Genomic DNA, 27,642 nt, shown 5'->3' on the forward strand with positions numbered 1-27,642 from the left:
GACTCCCCTGTCCATGGGATTCTCCAGGCAAGAACACTGGAGTGGGTTGCCATTTCCTTCTCCAATGCACGAAAGTGAAAAATGAAAGTGAAGTAGCTCAGTTGTGTCCGACTCTTCACGACCCTATGGACTGCAGCCTACCAGCTCCTCTGTCCGTGGGATTTTCCAGCCAAGAGTACTGGAGTGGGTTGCCATTGCCTTTGACGTTAAGCCCTAAAGCCGCCTTAATAGGAAAGCGTGGTAACGTTTCTTCACGGTGTCTTTTTAAGTAAAAGTGACTAAAGTCCTTCGGGATATGTAGTCTATCCTAATGACGCTGGAAGGAAAGCCCGGGGTCCTATTGCAGAGAGAAAACCAGGTGAGAGCGCGAGCGCTCGCCTCCACCGCATCAGGCGGGGGCTCCCGGAGCGCGGTGTTCTGGGTCAGGAAACCTTGCCCTTGGGCCTCGCCCCCGCATCCCACCCCCGCCTCCTGCCCCAACGGGCAGACACTGAGCGGCCCCCCAGGTGTCCTTTGGTCCTTTCCGATCTGACTCGGTCAAAGAGAAACACAGCAGACCGTAGAGAAAGTGCTGAAAGCAGACTTTATTCAGTGAATACTGACAGCAGGGGAAAGAGCTGACCGAGCTCCATTCCGAAATGGGCGAGGGGATCGGAGCGTTTTAAAGGGAGGATGAGGGGGAGGGGGCTCAGAAGAGGCAGCAGTGAAAAACCACAGAGCTGGTCAGTAGAGAGGCAGGCCAGCCGTGTTTGTCAGCGGGCAGTTACTGAAGTTAGGATGGGTCCTCGCACAGAAAGTGGGAGACAGAGGCCCTATCCTTGTTTACATTTCAAAGGAATGGCTCCCAGTCTTTGAGAGAGACCCTTTGGACTAAGAGAGAACCATCTTCACAATTGCAAGCCCTTTTAAATGAATGCTCTAACAAAGGGCAGTCAAGCGACCTTCCTGGCGCTTCAGTGGTTAAGACTCTGAGCGCCCAGTGCGGGCTTACGCGTTACCCTGGCCAGGGAACTAAAATGCAGCATAGCGCGGACAAAAGAGAAAGAAAAAGGATGACAGGGGCCTGTGTCAGGTCTCGGACTTTCTCAGAGAGGAATTTTTTAAATTATTTTTAATTGAAATATAGTTGTTTACAACGTTGTGTTAGTTTCAGGTGTAAGGCAAAATGTTTTAGACTAAAATGTCATATTTTAGTTAGAGAAAGGGTGTGGAGGTGGGAGAAAATTGACAATAGACACCGTAGGCAAATTAATTAGTATGTTAGATGTTAACAGCTATGAAAAAAGAATAAAAAATGGAGGAAGGAAAGGAGATGGGGAACTGCTATAAGGAGGCAGGTTGCTGTGATGATTTCGGTAGTCAGGGGAGGCTCCCTGGAGAAGGTGACAATGTGAGCAGACTGGGGGGGGGGGGGGGGGGGCGGGGAGGGGACTGGTCATAGGGCTGTTTGGGAAGAGCATCCCTAGCAAAAGGACAGAGCAGTGTGTGGAGAATAGCATGAAGGTCCTGAATACAGAACAAAATGTATGAATGGTACCGAAACTGAGAGAGGTGACTGCGTGGAGACAAGAACTGAGGGTCGTGTAGACCTGTGTAAGGGTTCAAGTCTGAGTGAACCAGAAGTTTCCAGAAGAGAAGCAGCTTCATCTAAACCCTCCACATCCCACCCTCACCCCTCTTCCACACTCCCCTAGCAAAGGAGAGAAAAATCACTCTGGCTGTAGAGGTGGGAGGGCGAAAGCAGGGAGATCCATAGGAGATCCGCGGAGTGCAGGCAAGATGATACTGGCTTTGAAGGGCGGCACAACAAATAATACCATTTTGACCAAAACAGTAGTTTGAACTGACGGCACTTAAAGAGCACCAGGTGGCTGCCTAGGCGGTTGGCAGTCGGCTCCGCGGTGCCCTCTCCTCGGCCCGGCCTCCCGCACCCCACGCGCGCATCCATTTCCCAACGCCTCTCCCCTAGCTCTCTTCCGCGCTTTCAGGGAGCGGTCCCCACTTGTAGAAAGAGGGACGGCGGAGAGAAAACGAGGCATCTTGAAACTCGCTGCCCCGATGCCAGCCGACACAAAGGCCGGGCCGCAGCCACCCCGCAGGATTGCCGGGTCCTCGCACCCGCACTTAGCGCCCTGGCGGCGAGCACACCGGTCTCTTCAAAGGGGCTTCCGACGAGTTCGGACGACCTCACCTTGGGCGTCTCAGTGTGGTGTTGCGGCATTTCCAGAAAAAGTAAGGTCCCCGGCCACTTGGTGGCGCGCACCCTTCGATAGCTCAGCTGGTAGAGCGGAGGACTGTAGATCTGACACGTGTGGTCATCCTTAGGTCGCTGGTTCGATTCCGGCTCGAAGGAGGTGCTGGTTGCTTTTGCTCCCCAGTGAAAAGCAGGGGAGGTTCTCACCAGGTGGCTAACTTTAGTGCTGGGTCCTTAAGGCTAAATTGGGAGAAAGAGATTGAAGTGGAGAGAGCACCCAAAAGGAAACGGGCTGGACTGGCATCAAGAAGGAGCAGCTTCACTTTGGGGACAGACTGGTTTGGGTGTGGGTACAGAGAACAGCAGGGAGTGGTACTTTCTCCCTCCCTTCCTGTGGGAGGGAAACTCCAGAGACTGCTTACAGGTGGAGTCCATCTCAGAGGACTCTACACTTGAGCCTCCGCAGTATGTTACCCCAGTTAGAGCACACAGTGCGTCTTTCTGCCTCCCCCCACCCCCGGCTGGGACTAGCCTTGACTGCAGGCCCCTGACTCCTCCGTATCCCCCCCTCGCGCCCCAGGTCCCCCGATCTGAAGCCTCCACCTTCAGTGCCTCCCACCACGTGGCCTACTTCGAAGCTTCTGCCAAACTGCGCCTCAACGTGGATGAGGCCTTCGAGCAGCTGGTGCGGGCCGTCCAGTGAGCTGAGCCCCCTTCCCGTGATCCTCCTCGTCCCCTAAGCCCCTGCTCTACCCAAACTCACCAGCCGATGGCAGTGTGGCTCTCTGAAACCTCAGGGGCCCGGAGCTGCCGTCCCCGACCCCTGAGGCCTTTTTTGGTTCTGGTTCTGATTGAAGGCAGGAAGAGAAGGGGAAGGCAGAGGATGAGATGGTTGGATGGCATCACCGGCTCAATGGACATGAGTTTGAGTAGGCTCCAGGAGTTGGTGATAGACAGGGAAGCCTGGCGTGCTGCAGTCCCTGGGGTCGCAAAGAGTCTGTCACTACTGAGCGCCTGAACTGAACTGAACTGAACTGCCTCTCAAACTGGAGACTGTTTCTGCTTCCTCTCCTGGCAAACTCCCGTGGTCACCCCCCCACCCCCACCCCCTGTTGGTCTCAGCCCTTCTAATCGTCCCACTGCTAATATGCGCCGACCTGGAGTCTTTGGAGTCTGCCCGGGCCTAGAGGGCTGTGCCGCTGCAGTCTGACCGGTGCCCTTCCAGAAAGGTCCGTTGCTCTGCGGATGCAGAGACCCCAGCCTCGAATGATACCATCTGTAAAGACCAGCAGATGGGGCCAAAAGAAAGAACCTTAGGCTTTTGTTGGATCTATTCCCGAAGGGATGTGGAGGTGTAGAATCCATGGGGACCTGGGTTTGGGGAAGTGGGAAGGGGTGTGGGTTTTGGTTACCAGCATGGCCAACTATTCTGGTCCGGGTGTCACAGAAACTGGCAGGGGTGCTCTGAGGCACTGTCCCCCAACCTCAAAGGGGCAGAGGTGCCCGCTGCCTGGTCAGGGAGTGGCAACACACTGGGCTGAGGGAAGGCCACTTCACTGTGGCTTGCTGTGCCTCTGGAGGACTTTTGCTGGGTGGGCTAGCGATCTTGGGTGGTGGACACACACCAGTGGGATCTGAAATGTTTGTAGAATCCAACCTGGATACCCGTGCCCTCTGCCCCTCCCTCTGGACTCCAGCCCCGTCTCCAGGAAGTCCACAGAACCTTGACCTCTTCCAGGAAGCAGCCCCTTATGTCCAGGAATTGGGGTAGGTGGGCGAAGGAGGGCAGCCAAGGCTGGATACCTACAGGCCTGGTTAAGCCTGGATGCTCTGAGCCTGATAGCCTTCTCCATCACTTCACAGGAAGCCTCGCTGCGACCGGAATCATGGTGGGCAGGAGGGCGAAGGGGCACATCAGCTTCCACGGGAATTGAGGCTCTTAGTTTCGGAACATGCAAACCTGGAAAAGTGCCGATGTGCCAAAAAGTGAAGAAATGTACGGTGACTGGTTTGTGGGCATATCAAGCTCACAGGAGCCAGTTTCAAAGGAGTCCCACTGCCAAATCAGGGTAATGATGATAATGGAATATAATCCATTGAATAAAATAGGTACAGGACTTAATAGCAATGACACACCAGTATTCATCAACAAGAGGACTCAGATTTTAGTTTCTAAGTATCATTCTCCAGCAAAAGGAGCCAGGGCCAATAAACGGAAGCACTTAGCCACTTTGGGGTATTTATCTTCCTTTAGGGCTTCCCTCATAGCTCAGTTGGTAAATCATCCGCGTGCAATGTAGGAGACGTGGGTTCGATCCCTGGGTCGGGAAGATCCTCTGGAGAAGGAAATGGCAACCCACTCCAGTATTCTTGCCGGAAGAATCTCATGGCGGGCTACAGTCCATCTTCCTTTGGGGGTTCTCTTGTACATGTAAAAAACCTGCCTTTTGGTGGGGCCTGCACAAGTTTAGGGATCTTAGTTCTTTTATCAGGGACTGATGTCCTACCCCATCAGTGAAAGCCTGGAGTCCTAAACATGGATCTCCAGGGAATTCCCTCCAGGTTCTTAAAAAAAAAATTTTTTTTTTAATGTATTAAACTAGTTGATTTACAATCTTGTGTTAATTTCAGGTGTACAGTTGAGATTATTTTCCATTATAAGGTATTGAATATAGTTCAATTGCTATGTAGTATATTATTTTTTATACAGTGTTCTACCTATTAATCCCATACTCCTAGTTTATCCCTGCCCCACAGATTTGTTTGTGATTGTTTTCGTTTTATAAAGACTTTTTTTTTTTCAGATTCCACATGTAAGTGATAGAAGACTCTTGAGAGTCCGTTAGACTGCGAGATCAAACGAATCAATCCTAAATGAAATCAACCCTAAATATTCATTGGAGAGACTGATGCTGAAGCTTCAATACTTTGGCCACTTGATGCGAAGAGCTGATTCATTTGAAAAGACCCTGATGCTGAGAAAGATTGAAGGCAGAAGAAAAAGAGGTGACATACAGGACGATGATGAAATGATTGAATTGCACCACCGACTTGATGAGCAGAGATAGTGAAGAACAGGTAAGCCTGGCTTGCTGCCATACAAGTGATCGCAATTAGGCATAACTGAAACAATAAATAATTTACATATATTGTATGTCTTTCCCTCGCCTTTTTAATACTACAAACGGCAAAGCTTGCTTCGAGAGGCCTTTAATCAAACAGGAACCCCTTTTCCCACCTAACCAGGTAACGCTGAAAAAAACCCACAGTTGTTGGAAAAATAATGCTTGCAAAAGAATCTCTGAGAGAAAAATGAGATATAGCCAAAAATCCAATTCAAAACAGTTTATTATTTTATTAACCAAAGAATCACAAAACTGTAAGTTAGAAAAACAAAATATATCAGAAAAGACTATATCAGAAAATACTAGATAACTAAGAAACACGAATACGCAGTTATCCATATTCTCCTATTAGAATCAAACCAGATTAATCAGGGGAAAGCGCGAACGCAGTCCCCCACTACCACAAATTATGCAGTCGAGTTTCCCACATTTGGGGAAATCGCAGGGGTCAGCACATCCGGAGTGCAATGGATAAGCCTCGCCCTGGGAAAACCACCTTCGTGATCATGGTATCTCCCCTGCCAGGTAAGTATGAGTTGATGCCCACCCACCGCCCAGCACCCTCGAGCTCGCCCCACTCTACACGCACGGTCACTTTCCTCGCACCATCTCCGTACACTCAGCTCCTGCTCGTCCCCGGCCCGGCCTCGCCCACCCGGGGAACAACCTCAGGAACCTCCGCGTGTGCACACGCAGGACACCGAGACCCGGGAGGAGTGGGACCAGCAGCCTCCGCGCGCCGCTCATCTACATACGCCACGCCCCCTGCCGGGATGCCCCGGATGTCATGTTCTTCCACGCGGGGGCGCGGGACCTACTAACCCCACCCGAGACTCGCCGGTGTCTCATGAGGGGAACGCGTGGGCGAGCGGCGACCCGTCTGGACCTGCAGTGGGAACCTAGGAAGACACGAGACCGCAGTGCCCCTCAGTTGAGGGGTGGGTCTGGACTCGGGTCTGGTCTCACCTTCCTTTCAGCAAGAAGAAAATATCAGGCCTTTTTTGCAGTCGCCTGTCTGAACTCATTTTCTAGTCATGGAAAGCTCAGAAAAGACCTATTTACCGGTTGACATTAAGCACTAAAGCCTCCTTAATAGGAAAGCGTGGTTATGTTTATTCACGGTGTCTCTCTAAATAAAAGTGACGAAAGTGCTTCGGATAATGTAGCCTATCCTAGTGATGCTGGAAGGAAAACTCGGGATTCTGTTGCAGGGAGAAAACCAGGTGAGAGCGCGAGCGGTCGCCTCCACCGCCTCAGGCGGGGGCTCCCGGAGCGCGATGCTCGGGGTCAGGAGCCCTTGACCTTGGGCCTCGCCCCCGTATCCCACCCCAACCCCCACCCCCGCCTGCTGCCCCAACGGGCAGACACTGAGCGGCCCCCCAGGTGTCCTTTGGTCCTTTCCGATCTGACTCGGTCAAAGAGAAACACAGCAGACCGTAGAGAAAGTGCTGAAAGCAGACTTTATTCAGTGAATACTGACAGCAGGGGAAAGAGCTGATCGAGCTCCATTCCGAAATGGGCGAGGGGATCGGAGCGTTTTAAAGGGAGGATGAGGGGGAGGGGGCTCAGAAGAGGCAGCAGTGAAAAACCACAGAGGTGGTCAGTAGAGAGGCCGGCCAGCCGTGTTTGTCAGCGGGCAGTTACTGAAGTTAGGATGGGTCCTCGCACAGAAAGTGGGAGACAGATGCCCTATCCTTCTTGCTTACACTTCAAAGGAATGGCTCCCAGTCTTTGAGAGAGACCCTTTGGGCCGTAAGAGAACCATCTTTACAATTGCAAACCCTGTTAAATGCTCTAACAAAGGGCAGTTAGGCTACCTTCCTGGCGCTTCAGTGGTTAAGACTCTGAGCTCTGCCTGGGGGCAGGGGTTACCCTGGCCAGGAACTAAAATGCAGCATACAGAAGCCAAAGGAAAGAAAGAAAGAAAAAACGGAGATCAGGGGCCTGTGTCAGGTGTTAGATTTTTTGAGACAGGATTATATGTATTATATATACTGTAGACTCTATTCGCATGTTATTACAGAATATTGAGTATAGTCCTGTGTGCTATACAGTAGGTGCTCTTTGTTTATCTGTTTTATATATAGTAGTGTGGATATGTTAATCCCCAGTTCTGTCTTCTCCCCACCTTTCCCCTTTAGTAACCATAAGTTTGTTTTCTATGTCTGGGATCAGACAGACATTTTAATGGGGGTGGAGGTCAAGGCAGGGACAGGACCTTATGCTGCTGAAAGCCAGGCTTGAGTCTGGTCAAGTCTCTTAGTGCAGGAAATGGTTTGGAGGGGTTGCTACCTTGCTCTATTTTGTGACCAAAGAAGATACTTCTGCACATCCCCCTGGGCAAACCCTGGCTACTGGCCCCTTCTTTTATATCCTGATCTTCTCTTTGACAGTACTGGGCACTTTTCCACTCAACAACTATGTGTTGAATACCCCATGCCAGACACTGTTCAGGAATTTGGCAACAAAAAGGCCTCTTGATACTCATATTTTACTTAGAGAAAGGGGTGTGGGGTGGGAGAAAATTGACAAGAGACACAGTAGGTAAATTAATTAGTATGTTGCTGCTGCTGCTAAGTCACTTCAGTCGTGTCCGACTCTGTGTGACCAGAGCTATGAAAAAGAAAAAAAAGAAAAAAACCAAGGAGGAAAAGGGGATGGGAGTTGCTATAAGGAGGCAGGTTGCTGTGTTGATTTCGGTGGTCAGAAAGGCTCCCTGGCGAAGGTGACAACGTGAGCAGACTGGAGGGAGGAGGGGGCTAGTCATGGGGCTGTCTGGGAAGAGCATCCCTAGCAAAAGGTCAGCTAGACCAGTGGGTCTGGAGAATAGCAAGGAGGTCCTGAATACAGAACAAAATTTAAGAGTGGTACCGAAACTGAGAGAGGTGACTGTGTGGAGACAAGAACTGAGGGTCTTGTAGACCATTGTAAGGGTTCAAGTCTGAGTGAACCAGAAGTTTCCAGAAGAGAAGCGGCTTCATCTAAACCCTCTTTCCCACACTCCTAAAAAATGAGAGAAGGTCACTCTGGCTGTAAAGGTGATAGAGCGAAAGCAGGGAGATCCATAGGCGATCCGCGGAGTGCAGGCAAGATGATACTGGCTTTGAAGGGCGGCACAACGTGCCACAGCAAATAATACCATTTTATTCAAAGGAGTATTTTGAACTAACGACACTTGAAGAGCACTTAAAGGGCACTTAAACGCTCTCTTCAAAGGGGTTTCCGACCAGCCGGGATGGTCTCACCTCGGGCGTCCCAGTGTGGTGTTGCAGCGTTTCTGGAAAAAGTAAGGTCCCCGGCCACTTGGTGGCGCGCACCCTTCGATAGCTCAGCTGGTAGAGCGGAGGACTGTAGATCCGACACGTGTGGTCATCCTTAGGTCGCTGGTTCGATTCCGGCTCGAAGGAGGTGCTGGTTGCTTTTGCTCCCCAGAGAAAGGCACCCCGCCCCCGGCGCCTCTGCCCCGCCCGACACCCTGCGGCAGCGCAGCGACCTTCCTTCTTGGCCAGAGGCGGGAAAGCCTTTCGGGGACACCCGCACATCCCGCGTTGGCCGTGGCCTGGGGACTCGCCTGCGCCGTCTCCTGCCCATAGGCCGCACACAGGCCCACAGCGCGGTGGCCTCCGCCGCGGGCTTTTATTCGCTTTCCCACCCCCACTCCCGCCCAGGCCCAGCAAACAGCAGCTGCGCTCCAAAAGCCCTGGAGCGCGGCCAACAAGCACCCAGGCCGTCACAGAGTCAGGGACAGCAGGGCACCCTTTCTGAAACCCCCTCAATGCCGGCTCAGCCCCCAGCTCTGCCCCCTAAAGGAAGGTCACAGTCTCTGTTACTCCCAGTCATAATGCTTCAACCTCCCAATCTCTGTCTCTCCGTCCCTGTCTTTCATATGGTCTCTGCAGGTGCAGACTCGGGGAGACAGAAAACCTTCCCAACCATCTTAATCTATTTATGGAGCAGAGCTACCACCCGGAGATCTTCGGAACCACTGCTAATGGAACAGTAAATGCGATGGAAACAGAAGATTGAAAAGTAGTTGCTTATCAGGATTTGCTCTTATTTGCTGTCCTGAGACCACCATGAGACGTCTGACTTAGCCTATTGGAGGATGAAATATGGGAGTGAAGATGAAATATGTCTGCTGAGGCCCTTAGACCAACCTGCCTCAACTGTCCGACAAGCTGACTGCAGCTGTATTAGTGAGCCTACGTCAATGCCACAGAACAGCCCAGCTGAGCCCAACTGCAATTGATAACCCAAAGGATGGTGGGCAAATAACATGGTTGCTATTTTTTAAATTAATTAATCACTTTATTTATTTGCCTGAGTCAGGTCTTAGTCACCATTGCCTAGGCTTAGTTTCTCTGCAATTTTTAACCACGGGACCAAGGAAGTCACCCACATGGTTACTATTTTAAATTGCTAAGTTTTAGAGTAATTTGTTACACAGCAGTAGATGACTGATACACCACCCTAACCAAATAATGAATGTTAACACCATCAGTAACTGAACAAACTGGCTTCACATGCTGCCAATGTGATGCCCACAGGAGGACACTGGATTAACTTGATAGGGCTATCATAATAAAGTACCACAATCTGGGTGGTTTGAAACAACAGAAATTAATTTTTTCACAGTTACGAAAGTTAGAAATCCAAACTCAAGGTGTCAGCAGGACCATGCTCCCTCTGAGATTCTGGGTAGACTCTGTCCTTGCTTTTTCCTAGCTTCTAGAGGTAACAGTCAATCCGTGACTTGCAGCTACAAGTCACTGCAAGACCACCACTACAAGACCACTGCAATCTGTCCTTTGTCATTACATGGCATTATATATCTCTGTCCTTACACAGCATTTTCCTCTTATAAGGGCAATATTCTTACTGGATTAGGGCCCACCTTACTGAACTTTTACTGAAAGAAAGCTGAGGGCCGAAGAATTGATGCTTTTGAACTGTGGTGTTGGAGAAGACTCTTGAGAGTCCCTTGGACTGCAAGGAGATCCAACCAGTCAATCCTAAAGGAAATCAGTCCTGAATATTCATTGGAAGGACTGATGCTGAAGCTGAAACTCCAATACTTTGGCCACCTGATTTGAAGAACTGACTCATTAGAAAAGACCTTGATGCTGGGCAAGATTGAAGGCAGGAGGAGAAAGGGACAGAGGCTGAGATGGTTGGATGACATCACCAATTCAATGGACATGAGTTTGAGCAAGCTCTGGGAGTTGGTGATGAACAAGGAAGCCTGGCCTGCTGCAGTCCATGGGGTCACAGAGTTGGACACAACTGAGTGACTGGACTGACTTAATTATATGTACAACGATTCTATTTCCAAATAAGGTCATGTTCATAGGTACCAGGGATTAGTATATTGAGGTGTGTTGTTTTTTTTTCCTGGGGGAGGGGTGGCAGGACACAGACATAATTCAACCTGTAAACGGATACAGTATCATTTATGTTGTCTACCTGTCAAAAAATACATACTTGAATGTAATTAGGAGGACATACAGGACAATTTAAAAATCAAAGGCTATTCTACACAATAATAACTGGCCTGTAATTTTCAAAAATGCCTGCATAATGAAATAAAAAAAGACAGGGCTGGGAGTTATATCAGATTAAAATTTGTTAAAACATCAGGATACATAATGTAACACGTGATTCTGAATTTCCCTTTGCTATAAAGGATTACTGTTCATACTGTTCATGGGGTTCTCAAGGCAAGAATACTGAAGTGGTTTGCCATTCCCTTCTCCAGTGGACCACATTCTGTCAGATCTCTCCACCATGACCCGCCCATCTTGGGTTGCCCCACGGGCATGGCTTAGTTTCATTGAGTTAGGCAAGGCTGTGGTCCTAGTGTGATTAGATTGACTAGTTTTCTGTGAGTATGGTTTCAGTGTGTTTGCCCTCTGATGCCCTCTTGCAGCACCTACCGTCTTATTTGGGTTTCTCTTACCTTGGGCATGGGGTATCTCTTCACGGCTGCTCCAGATGTTACTATGTGTTATCCAGACAAGAAAGTACAGGTAGAAGCCTGAGGAGCTTGGAACAGGTGAAACCAGGGCTTGGAATACAGCCAAGTTGCTTGCCCCACTTGGTAGCTGTTTCTTTCCCAAATGGGCATTATTTGTAAGCAGATAGGGTGTTGGGGGGTCCCATACTCGAGAGGAACTGGTTCTCTCTCTTCCCAAGAGGTCTCAGGAGACGACTCCTTGTAAAGAGACTTCTGTCATTTTAGAACATCACTTGGCGTGGACCTCGATCACTCACTTAAAAACATCCCACCAGCAGCGCAAGCAGCGGGGACAGTGCGGCGGGTGGAAGGGACATTTGCAGGAAGCCTGCTCTGGGCCAAGGTGGCTTCGTGAGGCCGAAACACAGGCAAGATGGGAATACCAGACCACCTGATCTGCCTCTTGAGAAATTTGTATGCAGGTCAGGAAGCAACAGTTAGAACTGGACATGGAGCAACAGACTGGTTCCAAATAGAAAAAGAAGTTCATCAAGGCTGTATATTGTCACCCTGTTTATTTAACTTATATGCAGAGTACATCATGAGAAACACTGGACTGGAAGAAGCACAAGCTGGAATCAAGATTGCCGGGAGAAATATCAATAACCTCAGATATGCAGATGACACCACCCTTATGGCAGAAAGTGAAGAGGAACTCAAAAGCCTCTTGATGAAAGTGAAAGTGGAGAGTGAAAAAGTTGGCTTAAAGCTCAACATTCAGAAAACGAAGATCATGGCATCCGGTCCCCCCACTTCATGGGAAATAGATGGGGAAACAGTGGAAACAGTGTCAGACTTTATTTTTCTGGGCTCCAAAGTCACTACAGATGGTGACTGCAGCCATGAAATTAAAAGACGCCTACTCCTTGGAAGGAAAGTTATGACCAACCTAGATAGCATATTCAAAAGCAGAGACATTACTTTGCCAACCAAGGTCCGTCTAGTCAAGGCTATGGTTTTTCCTGTGGTCATGTATGGATGTGAGAGTTGGACTGTGAAGAAGGCTGAGTGCTGAAGAATTGATGCTTTTGAACTGTGGTGTTGGAGAAGACTCTTGAGAGTCCCTTGGACTGTAAGGAGATCCAACCAGTCCATTCTGAAGGAGATCAGCCCTGGGATTACTTTGGAAGGAATGATGCTTCAGCTGAAACTCCAGTACTTTGGGCAGCTCATGCGAAGAGTTGACTCATTGGAAAAGACTCTGATGCTGGGAGGGATTGGGGGCAGGAGGAGAAGGGGATGACAGAGGATGAGATGGCTGGATGGCATCACTGACTCGATGGACGTGAGTCTGAGTGAACTCCGGGAGTTGGTGATGGACAGGGAGGCCTGGCGTGCTGCGATTCATGGGGTCGCAAAGAGTCGGACACGACTGATCGACTGATCTGATCTGATCTGATAAAGGATTACTGGGAGAATTGAGCAAATGGAATAATGTCTATAGAATAAATAAGGTATCAATGTTAATTTCTTGACTTTTATCAAGAAACACTGGGGTTAGATAAGAAAATCCTCTATTTTTAGGAAATATTCACTAAGAAAGAAAACTTCCTGAGACAACCAATAATCAAAAAGGGTGCTTGGGACTTCCCGGGTTGTCCAGTGGTTAAAACTCCATACTTCCACTGCAGGGCGGCGCCGGCGTGCGATTCCATCCCTGTCGCGGGAACTAGCATTGCCCCCACCAGAAAAAGAAAAAAGGAAGAAGAAAACAAAGGGTGCTATAACACGTGTTCTAGGATCTTTGAGCAGTCAGGACCTCAGGAAGCCTTCCCTAATCTTAACATCACCAGTCATGCCTCTCGCCTCCCTTTGCTCCCTAGCACGGACCACCCATGATCGCGCAACAGTTCGTTCAGTCGTTTTGCTCACGTTTGGGGAGGAGCCACTTGATTCCGAGAAATAATCTTCATGTACGGAAGAGGAAAAGACAAATCTGGCGGTTGAAAGGGCAGCCTAGTCCTTCAGGATGAAAACGTGATATTTGCGTGTATTTGATTTTCAGGGACCATCCAACGCCTCACCCAGCCCATACACATCTACCCCTTACAGGGACGCTTTGCCCTGATAGTCTGATTTTCTTTCGCTGTTGCAAGATTAGATTACTACATAATCTGAAAGAAAGATCATGGACGAGGACTAAATTTCATGCTAAATTTATGACGAAACTCTGCTCTTAACTATTTAACGTCCGATTGACATTCTGTTGCGTGTCAATTTCAGTAAAAGAAAAGTGAAACCAGACCCAAGCCGGGACCCACCCAGTCCCCCCTCAACTGCGGGGCGCCGAACGCCGCGAGCTCGTCTTCCCTGGTCCCCTCTGCAGGTCCAGACTTGTCGCCACGCGCCACGCCTCCCCCCCCCCCCCCCCATCGGAGATATCGGCGCGTCTCAGGTGGGGTCAGTGGGCTCCGCGGTCCCCAAGGCGAAGCAAAGGACGCCGGAGACACCCACGCAGGGGCGTGGCGTATGTAGATAAGCAGGCATGCAGAGGTTGCTGGTCCCGCTTCACCTGGGTCTGCGCGTCCTGCGTGTGGACACGCGGAGGCTCCTGGGGTTGGTCTAAGGCTGAGCGAGGCCACGGCGACAGGCGTGCAGGGGCGGAGGGCCCGGAGTGTGCAGAGTCGGCTGAGGAAGTGACCGTGCCTGGAGAATGGAGCGAGCGCGAGTGTGCTGGGCGGTGCGTGGGCGGAAACTCATACTTACCTGGTAGGGGAGATACCATAATCACGAAGGTGGTCTTCCCAGGGCGAGGCTTATTCATTGTACTCTTGATGTGCTGACTCCTGTGACTTCCCCAAATGTGGGAAGCTCGACTGCATAACTTGGGGTAGTGGGGGAGTGTGCTCGTCCTTTCTTCTGGTAATTTGTGAATACAGATAAAAAGGGACTTGCTTGGTGTCTGGGTATGTGTGTTTCAATGTTTTATACCCAAAGGGATTTGTAGCGGTGCTCTTTTTGTTTTCTGCTATAAACTTGCTTTCTGTTAGCTATTGTTGTTGTTCAGTGCCTCAGTCCTGCTGATTCTTTGCCACCCCATGAACTGCACCATGCATCTATAGAAGTTTGCTCAAACTCATGTCCATTCAGTGATGCCATCCAAATGTCTCATCTTCTGTCGCCCCCTTCTTTTCTTGCTCTCAGTCTTTCCCAGCATCAGGGTCTTTTCCACTGGTAGCCAAAGTACTGGAGCTTCAACTTTAGCATCAGTCATTCCAATGAACATTCAGGGTTGATTTCGTTGCTGTCCAAAGGACTCTCAAGTCTTCTCCAGCACCAATTGATGCTTCTTCCAAAGCATCAATTCTTTGGCTCTCAGCCTTCTTTATGGCCCACTTCTCACATCTCACTGGAAAAACCATAGCTTTTTATGTGGACGTTTGTAAGCAATGTGATGTCTGTTTTTTTAATATGCTGTCTAGATTTGTCATAGCTTTTCTTCAAGGAGCAAGCATCTTTTAATTTCATGGCTGCAGTCACCAACCACAGAATTTTGGAGTCCAAGAAAATAGTCTGTCACTGTTTCATTCTCCTCTCCCATCTATTTGCCATGAAGGGATGGGACCAGATGTCATGATCTTTTGTTTTTTGAATATTGAGTTTTAAGCCAGTGTTTTCACTCTTTCCAACAAGAGGCTCTAAGTTCTTCACTTTCTACCATAAGGGTGGTGTCATCTGCATACTTGAGGTTATTGATATTTCTCCTCTACCCATAAGCAGTGAAAAATCAACTCCTTTTACACTATGTGCCCACTGGAAAAAACTCATCCAGTTGGAGCCTCACTGGCCTCAGGCAGGCTTGCCTCACCTTTTTCACTTATTTCCTCTGGTCACTGTCCTTGCTCACCACATAAACTCCTAATCTCTCACATCATTGGTTCCCACTGCAACCAACAATGACTCCCCAAGCCATTTCCACAGACCAGGTTGCTCCTCTTCCTCTCAAAGCATAGAGTATCTCCTGAGGGAAACCATTTTTTTCCATTGCTGTCCTGTCTCTGCCACTAGGTGTCCTCCTCTTGCACCTCTGCCACGCTAAAGCTTTATGAATGCCACAACTCAATCGACAGCAGTGAATCCAGGGTGGGCTATTTTTAACAGGGACTAGCAGTGAGCTATGGAATGCTTCAATTGTTCTGGAGGTACAAAGTAAATTTTTGCCCTAAGACTTCAAAGGAGTAACACACATTCTTTCCCAAGACCCTTGGATAGTAATAACTCATTTATACATGTATTTATTAAGCACGCCTCACCTCCCCACACCCATAATCGTCACCTCCAGTTTACCCCATTCCGTCAAGCATTCTAAAATGTAAACCAAAAGGTCAGGGGATGTACTTTCCACTGTACTTCCTTCCTAGAAAAAGGCCACCTTGGTAGAAACAGATTAGTTGATGGCTGTGTAGAAAATTGTGAACTTGCTATTTTTTAGCATTAACACAGCATCTTCACATTTCCAAAGCACTGTACCAACATTTATTAATCCTCACAACACCCCTGTGAGGTAGGTCAGTATATCCTTCATGGTGGAGAAACAGGCAAAGAGCTCAAGTGAACCCTATGGTCTGAGGCCACAAGGGCAGCTGGTGAAGGGACTGCCCTTGAATCCAAAGGCTGGGGCCCTCCACCCCACGTTCACCCACTGGTGGGCATCACAGGGGCATATTCTCACCAGTGAAGGGCACAAGGAGGACAAAACACAATCTCTCAGCCAACACAAACATGGACAATTCAAACACACTGAGGAACAACAGTAACAGAGAGGAACACTGAGCAGCACACCAGCGAGGCAAGAGACAAGCAGCAGAGGAAGTCTGGAACCGTAGTAACTAGCCCTGAGACCCAGGCAGGTGGTCTTCAGAATGGTTTGCAAAAACAATTAGGAACACACTGGAGGGGTGACCAACCCAAATGCCTGTGGTTTCTACATGGGAGACAACTTAGAGTGGAAAAATCCAACCACTCGAGCTAATTTTAAACCAGGAATAACATAATGTTCATTCACATTAGAAAGGTCTATCATATTTGTAAAGTAGCTACTGACATTACCTTAACTTTGTACCCTAACTTTTATTCCAAATATTCCAACTTTTCCCCACTGACAAGTACTATTCCCTATAGCAGGCCTCTTTCTCTCTACATACCAATCTATACTCTGGCATATGTCTCATGGTTAATTGGCTGAGCTAGAGGTGGAATCCTGGAAATTAGACCAGAGTCTCTGTTCCAGTTTTACAAACAGCGGTCTCTAACCTGTCTCTGTCCAATTCCATCTTACACAAAGTGCTCAAAGCACCCAGAGAAGCAGTTCATTCTTCTGTAAAGCGGTGAACTTGGTTCCATATGCCATTTTAAAAGAAAGAAAGAAAAGCTAAGACCTGCACTGTAAAAGCATAGTATAGGAGTAGATTATAGCTACTCCAAATTTGAGAGTGATACAATGACCAGAGTTAAAAACTATCACTGTTATCACTGTTTATTTGACAATAGTTGGTTTAGTCTACAAGTTTAAGGCAAACATACTAATGCATTTGCTTTTCTTCAGAAATCATACTTATAAAGAGTACATAAAGCCTGTCCCAAAAGTTCTAAGAAACGTTAATTAAAATAAGTCTGATTAAGATGCTTTACCAGGATACAAGAGTGAACTATGGTGGTGTATAATGTTTTTTTTAAACAAAATTAAAAAAAAAAAAAAAAAAGGTAATGGCAATCCTTATCTTTGTTTAAACCATGTATTTTTGAAAGGGTTAAACTTCAGAAATTATTTAAAGGTAAATAAGATTGGTAGCCAAAAGGAATACTATTCATAAAATAAACAGTTATAGAGGCTACTTAAAAAACACAGAACTTTGGACTTCTGAAGAGGAGGAGGGCACGATGATGGGCAATTGTCCAGGGCGCAGGTGCGCAGGTGCCACCACGCAGCCCGCAGACCCGTGGGTGGCACTGATCCATTATTTTTCAGAAAAAGGGAGAGGAGATGCACTCTGTCAGCTGTTTCTTTCGTTTCCAGTGAGCAGTAAATGCCTAACATCATTAATAAAAAATAAAATCTGAAGGAAGGCAGCCCTTTTTAACTGGAAGGCAAGAGTGTGGCTTATGTGTCTCCATTGAGCACTGCCAGGCAGTTCTGCAGCAATTGTAGATTACCCTGCAAAGGAAGGGAACAGCAACAGTGAGCTTCAAATAGTGTGAAAAAGTCTTACTGAAAACACATGGCATTAGAAATCACATTAAAATACCAGAATTGTGAAAATAGTCATTATGTAGAAATAAAGGTTTAAAGACATAAAATTACAGAATCTGTTCCATGCACAATAATATTTTCCACATACTAGATGCTTCAGTAAGTTTCTATCTAGACTAATATATTAATATTTGGCATGCACTAGTGAGGGTTATAAAATATGCCCTTTGTATACCGATTAAACTACTGAGCATGTTCTGATGGTAAGGCAGGTTCTTATTCTTTAGCTATTAAAATATACATTAGCTTAGACTTATAGCAGTTTTATAAAAATAGTAAGATCACACAGAAGTATTCTACAAAAGTCATACCTAAATGCCCATTTATAAAACATGTGAACTGGCATCCAAATTTAGGAACATACAAAAGTAAATTTAAGTATATTTACGTTACAGTAATATATTAACAGGAGTGAAGGAAATCCTTCTCCTTAGAAAGTCAACTAAAATGTATAAAGATGGAATTAGAAAATGACCATTTGGCAATCATCACAAATTAACTGACTCAGGCAAAAAACATGAATGGATGCTACTATGAGACTTAAAATGCTAATACTATAGCCATTAGCTATGTACAGCTGCATAATTAAAATTTCTGTTAATTAAAATTAAATGAAAACTCAGTCCCTCAGGTGCATTATCCACATTTCAAGGGGTCAACAGCCACACGTGACTAACGCCAACCACACGGGTAGTGCTAATGAGAGTACTTCCTCCATGGCACGAAGTTCTACTGGTCAGTGCTGGTTGAGTGATGGGGTATTTAACAGTTTCAAGTACCTCCCCACAGTATACCTCTTAATTCCAAAGTATAAAACAGCAACTCGGCCACTGTGAAGCCTGCAGACATCACTTTAGGCAAATGATCAATGTTGTACATTGCCAGTAAGGCAGCTAATCAACAGCATGTATCTCCTCACATGCGATGCAATGAGACCATCTGAACATCACTTCTGTGTGGGACACCTTCCCAGAGTGCAAAACCCAAACCCAGGAATCAGACAAACCCAAACTGAGGGACATTCTACGGGCCTGTATCCAATGCTGCTGCTGCTGCTGCTGCTGCTAAGTCGCTTCAGTCGTGTCCGACTCTGTGTGACCCCAAAGACGGCAGCCCACCACCAGGCTCCGCCGTCCCTGGGATTCTCCAGGCAAGAACACTGGAGTGGGTTGTATTCAATGCTACAACACACAAAGACTCAGCAACTTTCCAAGACACCAGAAGTCTAAGACGACAGGTGCACTGAATGCACACGATCTCTTCACTCCTTCTGCCATTAAGGACATTACTGGCACAACCAGGGAAATGTGAATACAGGTCTCTGGGTTAGATAACAGAATTATGTCAATATTAATTTCCTCACCTTTATAACTGACTATTTTAAGAGAATTACTTGGTTTTAGGAAATTCACACTGAAACATGTAAAAGGAAGAAGCATAGAATCTGCAACTTATTCATACGGTTTAAGACAAAAATAGGTATGTACAGGGATGTGTGTGTAAAGAGAAACAGGGAAGAAGGGAGAGAAAAAGACAAAACAGATGTGATAACATGCACATTTGGGGAATCTGGGTGAAGAGTATTCAGAAATTCTTTGTACTTTCCTTGCAACATTTCTGAAAGTCTAAAATTAAGTGAAAATAAACAATTTTAGATGTTTAAGTTACTGTCAATTTTTGGCTGGTATAAGAACAGAACTGTGACAAATGACTCTAAGCCTGCCTATCGTCATGAAATTACCTTCTTACAGCTGCACCCCCCAATGGGAACCGCCGAGTCACGAGATGTATGTGCTGCAGGCTGACACCAGATGCCCTGCAAAAGGTGTACCTTGCTCTGCACCTACAGTAGGGTACGTGGGGACTCACGTCACACCCCCACAGCTGGCTCATCACTTTCTCTTGTTACTGCCCCATCATACATTTTTTATTTCCTTAATAAAGAATCTGAGCCTATTTTCAAGGAAACAAAAGTGACCTAACTATCGAGTTTTCTGTTATAACTAGACTTCAGTTATGTGGTAGAGTCATATATGTCAGTTATAATAAATAAAATCCAAAGTAGTTTCAAACATCTTGCTGTAAATTTAACCGTTATCTACTCTTTCTGGAATGGTTTACTTGGATCCTGGGACCAAAATGAGATTTTGTTCGGACTTACAAAATCAGTAAGAAATCTGAGACAACAGAGTTCTCCAAGCTCAGCACTCCTGACACGGGGGCTGTGATCCCCTCTTGTGGGGGTTCTCTGTGCATCGGAGGATGCTGAGTAGCAACCCTGGCCTCTGGCCTCTCTATAACCTACCCATCCTGATTGGTGACAACCATAAATGTCTCCAGAAATTACTAAATGTCTTCTGGGGGGCAAAATCACTACTAGTTCAGAACAACTGGACTAGAACAGCTGTGAGAAACTGGCACCCAAAGAACATACCTCAGAAAGAATTTGAAAAAGTACAAAATCTGGAAACCAGAAGCTAACACCAACCTATAGCATGGGTCAGTGAACTCTTTTTGTGAAGCGCTAAACAGTAAACATTTTAGACTTTCAGAGACGTTTGGTCTCTGTTTCAACTACTCAGCGTTGCTGCAGTAGTATGAAAGCAATCATAGACAAAGTGTAAGTGAATAAGCTTGGCTGTATTTCAATAAAACTTTATAGGTTAAATTTCAATAAAACTTTATAGGTTAAATGAGTTTCATATAATTAGCATGTCAAGAAGTATTATTCTTTTGATCTTTTTATAATCATTTAAAGACATGAATGCTATTTCTGACTCACAGGCTGTACAAAAACAGGTTATAGTTTGTCAACTCATCCTTAATCTATAACAAAACCCGTGATAGTTTGTAAGGTCTTTAAAAAGAACATAAGCAGTGAACATCAGAAAACCAACACAGGCTCGATCCTAATGTCCTTCACAGATAAAATGGAGAAATAATGGTGGATAATAGTATAAATAAGTGAATTCATAACCATTCAAATAAATATAACCAAATAATATTAATAAGTTAGTATCAATTAGTATAGAAAGAACAGAAGGGAACTAAAAGTTTTTTGGTGCCACTTTTATAAATTAGATTAACACTGATTCCTTTAATCCTGATCAACCTTTTAAATCAAAACTTAGACGAAGACATAAAAAGGAAGTTCATACAAATTGCAAATATCAAACAACTGACAGGAAAAACTAGTGTAATAGTCAAATACCACATGATCAAACCCAAGTTTCCAAAAGATCTCAATGAGCTAGGCTAAGACTAGCAAGCTAAAATTTAACAGACACACATGTGGCCTGCAATTATATTTTTAAAATAAATGTTCAGTAAATGAAAAAGTTCTAGAGATCCGGTATACAACAATGTGAATATACTTAACACTACTCAAACTTCACATTTAAAAATGGTTAAGATGGGAAATTTTATGTTTTTTAACCACAAAAAATATGAATTTGAGAGTAACATATACACACTTTTTTTTTTTGAAAGTTGCTCAGTTGTGTCCAACTCTTTGCAACCCCATGGACTATACAGTCCATGGAATTCTCCAGGCCAGAATACTGGAATGGGTAGCCTTTCCCTTTTCCAGGGGATCTTCCCAATCCAGGGATCAAACCCAGGTCTCTCACATTGCGGGCGGATTCTTTACCAGCTGAGCCACAAGGGAACATACACATGCTGCTATATATAAAATAAACAACAAGGACCCACTGGATAGCACAGGGAACTATACTCAATATTCTATAATAACCTATAATGGAAAAGAATCTGAAAAAGAATATATACATATATGTATAAAACTGAATCACTTTTCTGTACACCTGAAATCAACGTAACATTCTAAATCAACTATATACTTCAATTAAAAAAACATGCTGCAACAAGAAATGTGTACAATAATCATTTCACACATGCAAAAGTGTTCCCATTTTCAGGTATAGTATTTTAAATGAGCAATGACAGTAAAGAAAATTTATTTTTTTAACTAGTCAAAAAATGACACTGTTTCTCCATATTAGGTACTGGAGTCTTGCAGAGCTAACCATTAGAGATACTATTAGAGATACTGCAGATACTATTCTTGCTGAAATTAGATAATCTTTAAAATCCCTCTCAAGTCTAAGATTTCCTATTTTTAAAATTAGTATAAAGTATCATAACAGACTCATTCCTAAATTTTAAGTCACTTAAATTGTTATATCTTTAATATGACACTACCTTTGCATGCTTCAGTTCTAACTCTGCCAGTTCCACTAAATTTTTTCTGAATGCAGCAACTCTTCTTGTCTTAAAATCTATAAGTTCTGTGAACAAAACAAATTAGGATTAACTACTTGTGTAACAGTGTAAAACATACCTGATGACTAAAGGTTAATATAAGAGTACCTTGTTTTGCAGATTCAGATATTTTTTCAAATTTCTGACAACATAACTGTTGGGATGTTTCAGCCTGCAGAACATCTTTATTTTTCGCTCTTGCTTTATCCAGTGCTTTATTGGCATTTTCATAATCCACTAATGACCTAGATCTTCGATAGAGGAGATCCTATAAAACAGAATGCTGCATGATAACACATGCTGCTCGTGTCTAGTAGCTGCTGCCAACCTCCCCCCACCCACCCCTAACAACCATCATCGGAGCTAACACTTACACACGGAATGCCACAGGTCAGTTACTCTTCCACATTTTTTTGGTAACAGCTTTATTGAGGTATAACTCATATCACCATATAATTCACCCATTTAAAGAGCACAATTCAATGGTTAATATGCACACAGAGTTGTGTACCCATCACTACACTCAATCTTAGAACATCTCTGTCACCCAAAAGGAAATCTCATATCCATGGCAATCACTCTCCATTTCCTCCTACAGTCCCCACCTCCAGTCATTCATCTGCTGTCTCTACAGATTTGCCTATTTTGGACATTTCATTAAAAAAGGAATCCTGGGCTTCCCTGGTGGCTCAAGGCTAAAAAAATGTGCCTGCCAATGCAAGAGATACGGTTTCCCTCCCTGATCCGAGAAGATCCCACCTGTCTAAGACAAGCAACCCCATGTGCCGCAACTATTGAGTCTGCTCTGGGGCCCGGGAGCCACAACTACTGAAGCACGTGCGCTGCAGAGCCCGTGCTCTGCAACGAGAGAGGCCACCACAATGAAGTCCGTGCACCACAAGCGGAGAGGAACCCCAACTTGCCAAACTAGGGAAAAGCCCACATAGCAACAAAGACCCAGCACAGCCAAATAAACAGATTTCTTAAAGGAATCATTTCATATGCAGCCTTTTGTGCCTGGCTTTTATTTATTTTTTTCCTTTTTTGGCTGCTTGCCTTGTGGGATCTTAGTTTTCTGACCAGGGACTGAATGAACCTGGGCCCTCAGCAGTGAAAGAGTAGAGTCCTAACCATTGGACTGCCAGCGAACTCCCCTGTCTGGCTTTTTCACTTAGCATAAAATTTCAAGTTCATCTATTTGTAGCATGAATCAGTATTTCATACCTTTGATTGCTAAATATTTCACTGTATGGATATCAAAGTGAAAGTGAAGCTGCTCAGTCGTGTCCGACTCTTTGCGACCCCGTGGACTGTAGCCTATCAGGCTTCTCTGTCCATGGGATTCTCCAGGCGAAAGTACTGGAGTGGGTTACCATTTCCTTCTCCAGGGGATCTTCCCAACCCAGGGATCGAACCCAGGTCTCCTGCGTTGGAGGCAGACGCTTTTAACCTCTGAGCCACCAGGGAAGCTCTATATTTCACTGTATGGATATACCACACTGATTGATCCATTCATCAGCTGAAAGATTTGGTTTGTTTCAACTTTTTGGCTATTTCATAAAAATGCTGTTACGAACATGTGTGTTTAAGCTTTTCTGTGGATATGTTTTCATGTTTCACTTCTCTTTCATAGCTCATTATTTAGAAGTAGAATTGCAGGGTCAACTTGTAACTCTATGTTGAACCTCTTGAGAAAATGCCAGACTACTTTCAAAGTGACTGCACCATTTACATTTTTCCACCAGAACTAAGAGGGGTCTCATTTCTCCACATGCCTGTCAACACTGTTGTCTTTTTGATTAGAGCTATGTAGTGGGTGTGAAGTGATATAACTCCATGGTTTTGATGTGTATTTGGTGGCTCAGGAGCTCCCCTGATGGCTCAAATGATAAAGAATCTGCCTGGCATACAGGCAACCCGGGTTCAATCCCTGGACTGGGAAGATCCCCTGAAGAAGGAAATGGCTACTCCCTCCAGTATTCTTGCCTGGAGAATCCTCATGGACAGAGGAGCCTGACAGGCTACAGTCCATGGGGTCGCAAAGAGTCAGACATGACTGAGCGACTAACACTTTCCTTTCCCTGACAGTTAAAAATGTTGATAGAAAGGACTGCTATCCAAAATACACAAATAACTTTTTTTTTAGAACAGGTAGCTCAGCAAAGACACAGAGATGGCAAATAAGCTTGTGAAAAGATGCTTCACATCAAATGTTATCAGGGAAATGCAGATTAGAACAAGGTATCACTACACACCTTGTCAGAATGGCCAAAATCTACAATGCTGATAATACCGATTGCTGGTGAGGATGTTATGCAACAGGAATTCTCATTCATTCTGGTGGGAATGCAATGATATAGCCACTTTGGAAGACAGTTTGACAGAACTACTCTTATCACATGTTCTAGCAATTACCCTCTTTGCTGTTAATTACTCAAAGGAGTTGAAAACTTATGTTCACACAAAAACCTGCACACAGATGTTTATAGCAGCTGTACTCATAACTGCCAAAACTTAGAAGCAACCGTTCAGTAAGGTTAGTGGATAAACAAATTTGATGGATAGAGGCTATTAACTGCTGAAGAGATAAGAGCTATCAAGTCCTGAAAAGCACAGAGGCAACTTAAATGCACGTTACCAAGTGAAGAAACCAGTACGACAAGACTCAACAATATGTCATTTTGGAAAAGGGAAAACTATGGAGGCAATTAAAGTATCAAAAAGTGTTAGGAGGAAGGCGAATGAACAGATGGAACACAGGGTTTCTGGCAGGAAAACTATTCTGTATGATACTTATGTCACTACACTCTTGTCCAAACCCACAGAAAGTACACCACCGAGAGTGAGCGCTAATGTAAACTGCAGTCTTTCCTGCCGGGCTTCTTTCACTCAGCAAAATTATTTTGAGAGTGACCCATCTTGTTGCATATATGCATAGCTTATTCCTTTTTACTTGTTGAGCAGCCTTCCCTTTTATGAATATATTACAAACAATTACATATTATAATAATAAGTCTTCAAAAGTGAACAATTTATTTTAACCCTGCCCAACCAATGTTAAGCAGTTCATAATACACAATCTGATTTAAAACAAATTCAATACGGACAGTATATCTGCAAGTACTTAAGTCCTCAAAGTTAAAAGGGTTATTTATAATTTGATGAGAAATAAAAGAAGGGTATTCAAAGCAACAGGGACCAGATGGGAATTTTCTGTACATCTCAATTCATAAATTAACACTGAATTGGAATATCTGAGTCACTAACATTTCAGTGCTTTTAGAAGTTTTTGTTAAACATTTTTTTGATTAGTAAAGAGTTTTAGTTTTACACATGGACAGATTTCCAAAAGGAAATTTGAGATGCCTTAAAATAAAACATATCCTTGTTTTATGACTCGCTCACCCTCAACAGAGGGCTTCCCTGGTGAATCAGTGGTAAAGAATCTGCCCGTGATGCAGGAGACACAGGAGACGTGGGTTCAATCCCTGGGTCGGGAAGGTCCCCTGGAAGAGGACATGGCAACCCACTCCAGTATTCTTGTTTGGGAAAATCCCATGGACAGAGGAGCCTGGCAGGCTACAGTCCATGCAGTCATAAAGAGCTGCACACAACTGAGCAGACACCCCCAACAGAGGACTTAGATAGGCCAAATTAGGAATCCTCTAACTGTACAACTGTTATTTGGGCGTTTTCCTTTTGTCTCTGCAGGTATTTCACCTGGCTAAATATATCAAATTCAAAAAAAAGATAAGTTCTAGACAAACTGTATCAGAAGTTAATAGAGGAGACTTTAACGTGGGGTTCTGTGACCTACAATCTATAAAAGGAGAAAAAAAAATCACACTTGAAAATATGATTTAAAATCAAGAGATAAGTCATCTTAAACCATCTTAAGTCTAACAACTTCTAAAGAGATGATGGGTTTCTGTAAAGCAGTCCATTTTAAAAAACAATGAATAAAATTACCTTAGCAGCTTGGGATTCTCTTAAGTAATATTTCAAAAGGTCAGAAAGTTTGAGGTCCTCATCAGCTGACACTCGTGCTTCTATTTTCTAAAATAGGAAAAAAAAATTAAGTATTTAGTCAGTATTTACATTCTACACTCAGTACTTTTTTCTTATTGTAAAAAAATTAAAGTTATAGCATACACAAAAATAAACTCAAAATGGATTAAAGATCTAAATATAAGACCAGAAACTATAAAACTCTTAGAGGAAAACATAGGCAGAACACTCTGACATAAATCACAGCAAGATCCTCTATGACCTACCTCCCAGAGTAATGAAATTAAAAACAAAAACAAACAAATGGGGCCTAATTAAATTTAAAAGCTTTTGCACAACAAAGAAAACTATAAGCAAGGTGAAAAGGCAGCCTTCAGAACGGGAGAAAATAACAGTAAACGAAACAACTGACAAGGAATTAATCTCCAAAATATACAAGCTCATGCAGATAAACATCAGAAAAATAAATGACCCAATCAAAAAATGAGCCAATAGAACTAAACAGACAGTTCTTCAAAGAAGACATATAGATGGCTGACAAACACATGAAAAGATGCTCAACATAAATCATTATCAGAGAAATGCAATCACAACCACAATGAAGTACCATTTCATGCCAGTCAGAAAGGCTGCCATCAAAAAGTCTATGAACAATAAATGCTGGAGAGGGTGTGAAGAAAAGGGAACCCTCTTACACTGTTGGTAGGAATGCAAACTAGTACAGCCACTATGGAGAACAGTGTGGAGATTCCTTAAAAAACTGGAAATAGAACTGCCATATGACCCAGCAATCCCACTGCTGGGCATACACATCGAGGAAACCAGAATTGAAAGAGACACGTGTAACCCCAATGTTCACTGCAGCACTGTTTACAATAGCCAGGACATGGAAGCAACCTAGATGTCCATCAGCAGACGAATGGGTAAGGAAGTTGCGGTACATATACACAATGGATTACTCAGCTATAAAAAAGAATGCATTTGAGTCAGTTCTAATGAGGTGGATGAAACTGGAGCCTATTATACTGAGTGAAGTAAGTCAGAAAGAGAAACACCAATATATTAACGCATATATATGGATTTAGGAAGATGGTTAACAATGACCCTATATGCAAGACAGCAAAGGAGACAGATGTAAAGAACAGACTTTTGGACTATGTGGGAGAAGGTGAGGGTGGGCCGACTTGAGTTATTAGCATTGAAACATACATATATTACCATATGTAAAATAGATGACCAGTGCAAGTTCAAAGCGAGAAGCACGGCACTCAAAGCTGGTGTTCTGGGACAACCAAGGGATGGGGTGGGAAGGGAGGTCGGAGCGGGGTTCAGGATGGGGGGACACGTGTACACCCATCGCTGATTCATGTCGATGTATGGCAAAAACCACCACAATATTGTATAGTAATTAGCCTCCAGTTAAAATAAATAAAAAAATGAAAATAAAAAAATTAAAGTTATAAGTAACTACAGTATCAGTTCCTAGTTAAGCTAAGTTTCCTTCCATTCTTTCTATGAGCCTGTTATTTTGTCTTTGTATGTAACTGACAAAAAAAAATTAATAGAAAAATGATGAGATCAAATGAGATTAGTGAATTTATGGAAGGACTCTATATTTGACTCAAGTTCTTGGCTGTAACTAGTTTCAATATCATCTTTTAGGTTCACCTGTATTTTTCTATTCATTTTAATAGCAACTGATATGTACACAGACTATAAAGTAATAGAGGCTGGCAGGAGTACTGCACTAGGTAATTCAAACCAATCCCCCTGC

At 44.7% G+C, this 27,642-nt stretch overlaps 1 protein-coding gene, 2 long non-coding RNA genes and 5 other non-coding genes across 8 annotated transcripts in view; 4 read left to right on the top strand and 4 right to left on the bottom strand.

Moving 5' to 3' along the window:
- Nucleotides 1-2,100: 2,100 nt before the first annotated feature.
- LOC139178227 (uncharacterized) lies at nt 2,101-5,871 on the bottom strand. The gene is made up of 4 exons (XR_011562660.1): nt 4,002-5,871; nt 3,352-3,470; nt 2,958-3,174; nt 2,101-2,434 (listed from the first exon to the last, which is right to left on the bottom strand). It is a non-coding gene; the product is annotated as an uncharacterized lncRNA (long non-coding RNA).
- On the top strand, nt 2,264-2,353 carry TRNAY-GUA (transfer RNA tyrosine (anticodon GUA)). The gene is given in 2 exon segments: nt 2,264-2,300; nt 2,318-2,353. It is a non-coding gene; the product is annotated as a tRNA-Tyr (tRNA).
- On the bottom strand, nt 5,689-5,852 carry LOC139178499 (U1 spliceosomal RNA). Its single transcript, XR_011562888.1, has one exon. It is a non-coding gene; the product is annotated as a U1 spliceosomal RNA (small nuclear RNA).
- A 595-nt stretch (nt 5,872-6,466) lies between the features above and the next one.
- On the top strand, nt 6,467-11,412 carry LOC139178228 (uncharacterized). The gene is made up of 2 exons (XR_011562661.1): nt 6,467-6,542; nt 9,219-11,412. It is a non-coding gene; the product is annotated as an uncharacterized lncRNA (long non-coding RNA).
- On the top strand, nt 8,637-8,726 carry TRNAY-GUA (transfer RNA tyrosine (anticodon GUA)). Its single transcript is given in 2 exon segments — nt 8,637-8,673; nt 8,691-8,726. It is a non-coding gene; the product is annotated as a tRNA-Tyr (tRNA).
- Nucleotides 11,413-14,030: 2,618 nt separating the features above from the next.
- On the top strand, nt 14,031-14,194 carry LOC139178503 (U1 spliceosomal RNA). The gene has a single exon (XR_011562892.1). It is a non-coding gene; the product is annotated as a U1 spliceosomal RNA (small nuclear RNA).
- Nucleotides 14,195-15,785: 1,591 nt separating this feature from the next.
- The window catches only part of SNX6 (sorting nexin 6), a 49,115-nt gene continuing 37,258 nt past the window's right edge, over nt 15,786-27,642 (bottom strand). Inside the window, exons 11-14 of the mRNA XM_070775450.1 lie at nt 25,830-25,916; nt 21,969-22,128; nt 21,801-21,886; nt 15,786-17,486 (exon numbers count right to left, since the gene is read on the bottom strand). Coding sequence (XP_070631551.1) covers nt 17,433-17,486; nt 21,801-21,886; nt 21,969-22,128; nt 25,830-25,916 — 387 coding nt within the window. The 3' untranslated portion in view covers nt 15,786-17,432. The remainder of the gene's footprint in view (nt 17,487-21,800; nt 21,887-21,968; nt 22,129-25,829; nt 25,917-27,642) is intronic.
- On the bottom strand, nt 23,255-23,327 carry TRNAW-CCA (transfer RNA tryptophan (anticodon CCA)). Its single transcript has one exon. It is a non-coding gene; the product is annotated as a tRNA-Trp (tRNA).

The sequence above is a fragment of the Bos indicus genome, chromosome 21 (assembly GCF_029378745.1).
Source record: "Bos indicus isolate NIAB-ARS_2022 breed Sahiwal x Tharparkar chromosome 21, NIAB-ARS_B.indTharparkar_mat_pri_1.0, whole genome shotgun sequence".
NCBI lineage: Eukaryota > Metazoa > Chordata > Mammalia > Artiodactyla > Bovidae > Bos > Bos indicus.